Consider the following 7,596-nt stretch of genomic DNA (forward strand, 5'->3'; position numbering starts at 1 on the left):
GAAATGGCGATTGCATCTTGTCCACCGAGCGTTCGGGGGTTTGGTTAGGGAGGGAGAGAGGGAGGAAGGTGAAAGTGTTGGACTCTGATCTTGTCGTTTTTTTTTTTGTTTTTGTTTTTTTTTAAACTGTTCATCATCTTTACGTACTCGGACATCTGAACGCAACGTGAAGTAGCGGCATAGTAACCGTGGCGATGTGACTGCGGCCTCTCCATTGCGCTCACAACTGCTACAAACCAATCAGAAGACTGCTCTCTATTTAAAAAAAGCCCTGTGATTGGTCAAGGACTGGGTGGGGGTGGGGGTGGGGGTGGGGGTGGGGGGGGGATTTGGGGGTGGCAGCACACGCTCGCTCCACCTGCTTTAGTTTTTTGTCAGGTGCCTCCTCTCGGCCTCTTAACACCTACCGCCCCCCCCCCCCCCCCCGGTCCCTGTGTGGAAATGGGGGTGGGGGGGGGGGGGGGGTGAGCAGTACACGAGCGTTCATTTCGGATTTATCTGTCATTGTGGCCTGCCAGGGCTCCCCGGTACCCCCAAATTTTCTGGGTCTCCTTTTAAAGAAGAAGCAGTGATGTATAGCCACCCCTCTCCCCCCCCTCCCCCACGCCCCTCTTCCACATGCACACAAGTACACACACATGCACTTACACGCACACCTGTTGATGTCTGTTAAGAGTCAGTAACTCGGACGGGTTTGATGCCTTGCACTAACGGCACTTATGAATATTCCTTGTCATAATTGCAGCCGAAGTGGTAAATATATATATAAATAATATACTGTAAATAGGGTGTTGCAATGTAGTCTACTTTTCAATTTAGGATTCACAGGACTAATGCTTGCTTAGGGAGTGGTCTAGGAAAAAAAACAATCTGGAAGCAGCTCTGCTATGGGCTTTGGACCTTTTTTTGTCCCATGAAATGGTTCAGTTATAATCAGTGGTGGTCTATAAATGTAGTGTTATTAACCAATGAACTTGCGTTTCTTTAGTGGTCTGTCTTGTACTTTTTCTCAACGACAACGGCGACGACGACAAAAAACTAAAAAAAACAAAAAACAATGTCCTGGTTTATATTTTTGATTTCTTCTGCTGTGTGTGATGAGAGACAATGATGCCCAGTCAATTTTCCACCTTGTAGACCTGAACTGTATTGTTATATTGGATTATTAGTAATTCTGCTATAACGAGACTTAAGTAGCTGAACTGATTAACCGGCCGGCGCGCGCCCTTTTACACTGCTATTGTAATGATGTAACAATGTTAACGGCGAAGGACTGATCAGTTCTAATGTTCAGGTACCGATTTATGAATAAATAATTTAATAAACAGGGATATATTGTAAGCATTATTTTTGTGAACATTTTAATTTCTGCTCATATCTCGAAATGCAAGGTATTTACAGCACTCTGAATAACCGACTAAAAGGAAAGGAAGGTAATTATGGATGTTGGTATCTGCGCCGGGATAAAGTTGACGCAGACGTCCGGTTTGGAGAATGACGCCGCGTAGACTACTTTGGCCCCCGTGCTACACAGCTTTACAGATTCACTTCCTGTGGTTTCCATAGTGATGAGACGGTGAGGCTTCACGAGCTGCAGATGGAGAACAAAACCGCCAATGTTTTTAAAAGTATATTAAGGGGGGAAAACACCCGGAATATATGTCTAAATACATGTTTAAATTTGTTACACTTCCAAATAAGATTTAATCGATTAAATCTCATAAGATTTATTGCTGTTTCCATTTTTGCTTTTGAAATGGGCGTGGCACTCGTGCGTACATATGGTAAGGAACAGAAAGCACTCCGCCTACATATTTTAAATTGCGAAAATATTTTAATTAGTTACCCTTATAAATCACAACATTTAAGATTTAATCTCTTAAAATATGTTGCTGTTTCCATATTTTGCTTTTGAATGGTACTGAAGTGTATTATTTTATGCAACGCATCGTGCATATTGTAATCATTTATAGCTGACTGGAGTGATTCCGATTTCTTTCTTTTTGTGGCGGGCACAGTAACCGGTGCCCCGACTCCGAGGTTGAACCTGCAACCTCTTGGTTTCGGTTCCAGATTCTGGAGTTCCACCCCGTGTGACTCACGTTAAACGTTTATCCGCCCAACTGTCGGTATTCTTCAGTAATGTTGTTTTCTTAAAATGTCCAAATTAAGGCCGTTTATGTGTAAGTTAATAGATTATTCAAAGTAGCTATTCACATTGACAATATTAATAGCCGCTTCGCCAAAACATTGTTATGACTGACTGTATGTGATTACATTCGCGAAGGTACTGGAAATTTGTGCGGATTATTGTGGTCTAACATCAAATTCTATAGGCCCATCCGCCGAGTTCCGATCATGCCCGCTTGCTGTGTTACGCGCATGACTGCGCCCTGTATCTGTTTTCTTCTCCGTTTTGATGTCGGCTGCGTCAGGGATTCCGTGTGACCTTGAAATTCTTGCCCACGAACCGTCGCATTTTTGTGCGCTGTCTTTGAGTCATAGCGGAATATCCATTTTGTCTCCCCTAGTGGAGGAAAGGCGGGTTTACAATGACAAATAAAAAAATTAGGGATGAGCGCCATGTCTGATCCCGTAACTGTTGGACTTAGAGAGGGATAGAGGAGAGCCTAACGCTCGCGACTCGGGGGGTTCCTCTCTGGGCTGGGTTCACAGGATGTCCGAGAGCGCCGGGGTTCAGCAGGGCTCCCCGGCCGTGGGGGCGGCCGGCTCGGCTCCAGCGGCTCCCGGTGCTGGAGGAACGGAGTGCTCCGGCGCCGCTGCGGGGTCCGCGCGAATCGCCGTGAAGAAAGCGCAACTGCGCTCCTCTCCGCGTCCAAAGAAACTGGAGAAACTCGGGGTGTATTCCGCCTGCAAGGTACGTCAAGACTGTGCTTTTCCCAGTTTAAAAAAAAAAAACAGACACACACGCTTTAACCAAGCAACCGAGAGCTAGGGGGGTCAGTTTATATTTTCGAAGGGTAGCTAGTTAGCTGGCTAGCAAGCAAGGAAACTGATATAGACGAGTGCAGGATGAATTCATGTCATGACACAATAAAATATTGTTTATGTGTAGGTAACAAACTCATGTGAGTAAAATTAGCCTACAAGAGGAAGGTGTGTGATTGAATGCATAATGTTTGGCAGCTGTGGTTTGCATTTACATTTAATAGCGCGCGATGAGGGAGACTCGGACGTAAACACACACACTTGGCTCCGTGTCAAACGTTCGGTTTATTGAATGCAGGTTTCATAATTTAATCCCCTCGACGGCACCGTATGCGTCCGGGACACGGTGTGGGCAAGACGAGATGAGGAAAGTTGGGCGGTATTTCTGCGAGGCGCCTCGGTTGTAAAAACACGCAGCGCAAACGTAAATTTGTAGGAACCGTCGTCTTTGTTGTGACAGGGTGACAGCTGCCGCTGGTGGGCGGAGTTTGTTTTTGTTCGTCGGCACACGTTCCTGCTCAGCGCGAGATCGGGGAAAAAACATAATAACACGGGTTGTAGTGCGCGAGCCCTACCGCGAGGAGCGCGAGGCTGAGGAGCGTACAGACCAACGCTGCGCGGGGATATTGGAGCCCACTCCGCTGGTTACGCAATTAACTTACGCGGTTAGCATGCTGTGCATTTTCAGACCATGCTAGTCTTCTGAATCGTGTTTTTAGAATGCAATTTACATGTTTTCTTGGTGGAAAGTTTAAGGTTGCACACTGGCCATGTCTGAAACTGGATATATTTAACTGGTATAAATTGAGCTGACGTCTGTTGCTGATATCTGTGTACTAAATGCAAAGCTCATCTCCCTAATGTGCTGTTCCACTACCACCATCACATAAATACATGTCTGGTTCAGCTGTCAGTGAGTGGTGTTTTTTCTCTGCTCTTAAAACTAGATTTTACCTGGAGTTATAACATATAGCTACTTTCACCAATATTGAGTGCAAAAAATGATTTTAAGTGTTTTATCTATTTATTTTAGTTTATATTAGGTTTATATTTAGTAACTTTTGTTTAAAATGATCAAAATCAATAAGAGTGTTTTCAGGTTTTACCAGCACCTGAAGAGTTTAATTACACCTGTGGGCGTGAGTGCAGTGGGTATTGGGTGTGAGTGTGTAACAGATGTGAGTCTGGCAGAGGGAGGGGTTATGTGTGCAACGGATGTGACTCTCTGGCAGAGGGAGAGGTTATATGTGTAATGGATGTGACTCTGGCAGAGGGAGGGGTTATGTGTGTAACGGATGTGACTCTGGCAGAGGGTGGGGTTATATGTGTAATGGATGTGACTCTGGCAGAGGGAGGGGTTATGTGTGTAACGGATGTGACTCTGGCAGAGGGAGGGGTTATGTGTGTAACGGATGTGACTCTGGCAGAGGGAGGGGTTATATGTGTAATGGATGTGACTCTGGCAGAGGGAGGGGTTATGTGTAACGGATGTGACTCTGGCAGAGGGAGGGGTTATGTGTGTAATGGATGTGACTCTCTGGCAGAGGGAGGGGTTATGTGTGTAACGGATGTGATTCTCTCAGGCAGAGGGCGGTGGGTGTAAGTGCAATGGATGGAAGAGCCAGAACCCCCCGCCTACCCCCCCACGCACCGACCAGCACCCCGCCTCGGCGAGCCTGAGCGAGCCCTGCCGCAGCTGCAGCCACGCCCTGGGTGAGCCAAACACTGGTCTCAGATCAGCGCTTCTGTTCACAGAGATGGGCAGCAGCTTGCAGGCGGCATTGTGGTGACTGTTCTGGGATCAGTATGCCCCCTGAGCTCTCTAACCCCGCCCTCGTCCTGTGACAGCGGATCATGTGACCCACCTGGAGAACGTGTCGGAGGAGGAGGTGAACAGGCTGCTGGGCATCGCTCTGGACGTGGATTACCTGTACACCTGCGTGCACAAGGAGGAGGACGCAGACACCAAGCAGGTGTACTTCTCTCTGTTTAAGGTAGGCCTCCGTCTGACAGACCGGTCTACTTCTCATACATGCACACACACATATGTACACTCAGATACGCACACACACACATGCATATATACACACACACACACACATATGTACACTCAGATACGCACACACACACATGCATATATACACACACACACACACATATGTACACTCAGATACGCACACACACACACACATGCATATATACACACACACACACATACTTATATACACTCACATACACACACACTCTATGTCCCCGCCACACATGCACATACACGCATACACACACACACACACACACACACACACACACACACACATATGTACACTCAGATACGCACACACACACACATGCATATATACACACACACACACACATATGTACACTCAGATACGCACACACACACATGCATATATACACACACACACACACATATGTACACTCAGATACACACACACACACATACACATACTTATATACACTCACATACACACACACTCTATGTCCCCGCCACACATGCACATACACGCATGCACATACACGCATACACACACACACACACACATACACACACACACACACACACACACACACACAGATAGTCGTGTGCTGAAGGCCCTTCAGACAGGAATGTGGAGGGGGGCTGGGTCATGTGACTTCTGTAATGGGGTCAAGTCAATCAGGCTTCACAACAAGCACAGCTCTCACTTCCACACACAAATACAGAAACACACACATACAGACACAGAGAGAGAGACACATGCAAGCATGAACACACACATGCGCACACACACACACTCACACACACGCACGCACACACACACTCACACACATACACACACACACTCACACACACTCAGACACACACACACTCACACACATACACACACACACTCACACACACTCAGACACACATATACTAATCTGCACTGTAGTGTTCTATGGGCTAATCTGCACTGTAGTGTTCTATGGGCTAATCTGCACTGTAGTGTTCTATGGGCTAATCTGCCCTGTTGTGTTCTATGGGCTAATCTGCACTGTAGTGTTCTATGGGCTAATCTGCACTGTAGTGTTCTATGGGCTAATCTGCACTGTAGTGTTCTATGGGCTAATCTGCCCTGTAGTGTTCTATGGGCTAATCTGCACTGTAGTGTTCTATGGGCTAATCTGCACTGTAGTGTTCTATGGGCTAATCTGCACTGTAGTGTTCTATGGGCTAATCTGCAGTGTTGTGTTCTATGGGCTAATCTGCACTGTAGTGTTCTATGGGCTAATCTGCACTGTTGTGTTCTATGGGCTAATCTGCACTGTAGTGTTCTATGGGCTAATCTGAACTGTGTTCTATGGGCTAATCTGCACTGTAGTGTTCTATGGGCTAATCTGCACTGTAGTGTTCTATGGGCTAATCTGCGCTGTAGTGTTCTATGGGCTAATCTGCACTGTAGTGTTCTATGGGCTAATCTGCGCTGTAGTGTTCTATGGGCTAATCTGCCCTGTTGTGTTCTATGGGCTAATCTGCACTGTAGTGTTCTATGGGCTAATCTGCACTGTGTTCTATGGGCTAATCTGCACTGTAGTGTTCTATGGGCTAATCTGCACTGTAGTGTTCTATGGGCTAATCTGCACTGTTGTGTTCTATGGGCTAATCTGCCCTGTTGTGTTCTATGGGCTAATCTGCACTGTAGTGTTCTATGGGCTAATCTGCACTGTAGTGTTCTATGGGCTAATCTGCACTGTAGTGTTCTATGGGCTAATCTGCACTGTAGTGTTCTATGGGCTAATCTGCACTGTAGTGTTCTATGGGCTAATCTGCACTGTAGTGTTCTATGGGCTAATCTGCACTGTAGTGTTCTATGGGCTAATCTGCTCTGTTGTGTTCTATGGGCTAATCTGCACTATAGTGTTCTATGGGCTAATCTGCACTGTAGTGTTCTATGGGCTAATCTGCACTGTAGTGTTCTATGGGCTAATCTGCACTGTAGTGTTCTATGGGCTAATCTGCACTGTGTTCTATGGGCTAATCTGCAGTGTTGTGTTCTATGGGCTAATCTGCACTGTTGTGTTCTGAGGGCTAATCGGCGCTAACCTGGCTAATCTGCGCTGTTGTGTTGTTGTGGTCTGCAGCTCCTGAGGAAGTGCATCCTGCAGAAGGGGAAGCCCGTGGTGGAGGGGACCCTGGAGACCCCCCCGTTTGAGAAGCCTAGCATCGAGCAGGCCAGTTCCCACCTTTTCTTCACACTCCTCTCTTATGGGCTTTATATTCTGTTCCTCCCTTTGTGGGGTTTTCTTGTCTTAAATGGTGGTTGAAACAACCTCATAAACTCAGTGAATTACTGATGATGCAGTGGGCAGCCCCCTTGTTTGTTTGCTGTTGCTCCCACAGGGGATAAGTGCCTTTATTGATTGATTGGTTGCTTGATTAGCTTATTGATTGAGTAGATCATTTATATAATAGACTTGGGTAAAATGCCTTCAATGGTTGATTGATTGCTGTTGTTATTTCATGGGGTTGATTGATTGATTGATTGGTGTCGCTCCTACAGGGGGTTAATAACTTCGTCCAGTACAAGTTCAGCCACCTGCCCTCCAAGGAGAGGCAGACAATCGTGGAGCTGGCCAAGATGTTTCTGAACCAGATAAACTACTGGC

The 7,596-nt window shown here is 46.5% G+C and overlaps 1 protein-coding gene across 2 annotated transcripts in view; it reads left to right on the forward strand.

The window, feature by feature from the left end:
* Positions 1–2,427: 2,427 nt before the first annotated feature.
* kat2b (K(lysine) acetyltransferase 2B) overlaps positions 2,428–7,596 on the forward strand; it is a 14,640-nt gene continuing 9,471 nt past the window's right edge. For both annotated transcript variants that reach the window (XM_035429048.1, XM_035429049.1), the window contains exons 1-5: positions 2,428–2,878; positions 4,533–4,662; positions 4,798–4,943; positions 7,072–7,161; positions 7,491–7,596. The exon at positions 7,491–7,596 is cut by the window's right edge and continues 76 nt beyond it. In XM_035429048.1, the coding sequence (XP_035284939.1) occupies positions 2,678–2,878; positions 4,533–4,662; positions 4,798–4,943; positions 7,072–7,161; positions 7,491–7,596 (673 nt within the window). In that variant the 5' untranslated portion in view covers positions 2,428–2,677. The remainder of the gene's footprint in view (positions 2,879–4,532; positions 4,663–4,797; positions 4,944–7,071; positions 7,162–7,490) is intronic.

The sequence above is a fragment of the Anguilla anguilla genome, chromosome 8 (assembly GCF_013347855.1).
Source record: "Anguilla anguilla isolate fAngAng1 chromosome 8, fAngAng1.pri, whole genome shotgun sequence".
In the NCBI taxonomy this organism is placed as follows: domain Eukaryota; kingdom Metazoa; phylum Chordata; class Actinopteri; order Anguilliformes; family Anguillidae; genus Anguilla; species Anguilla anguilla.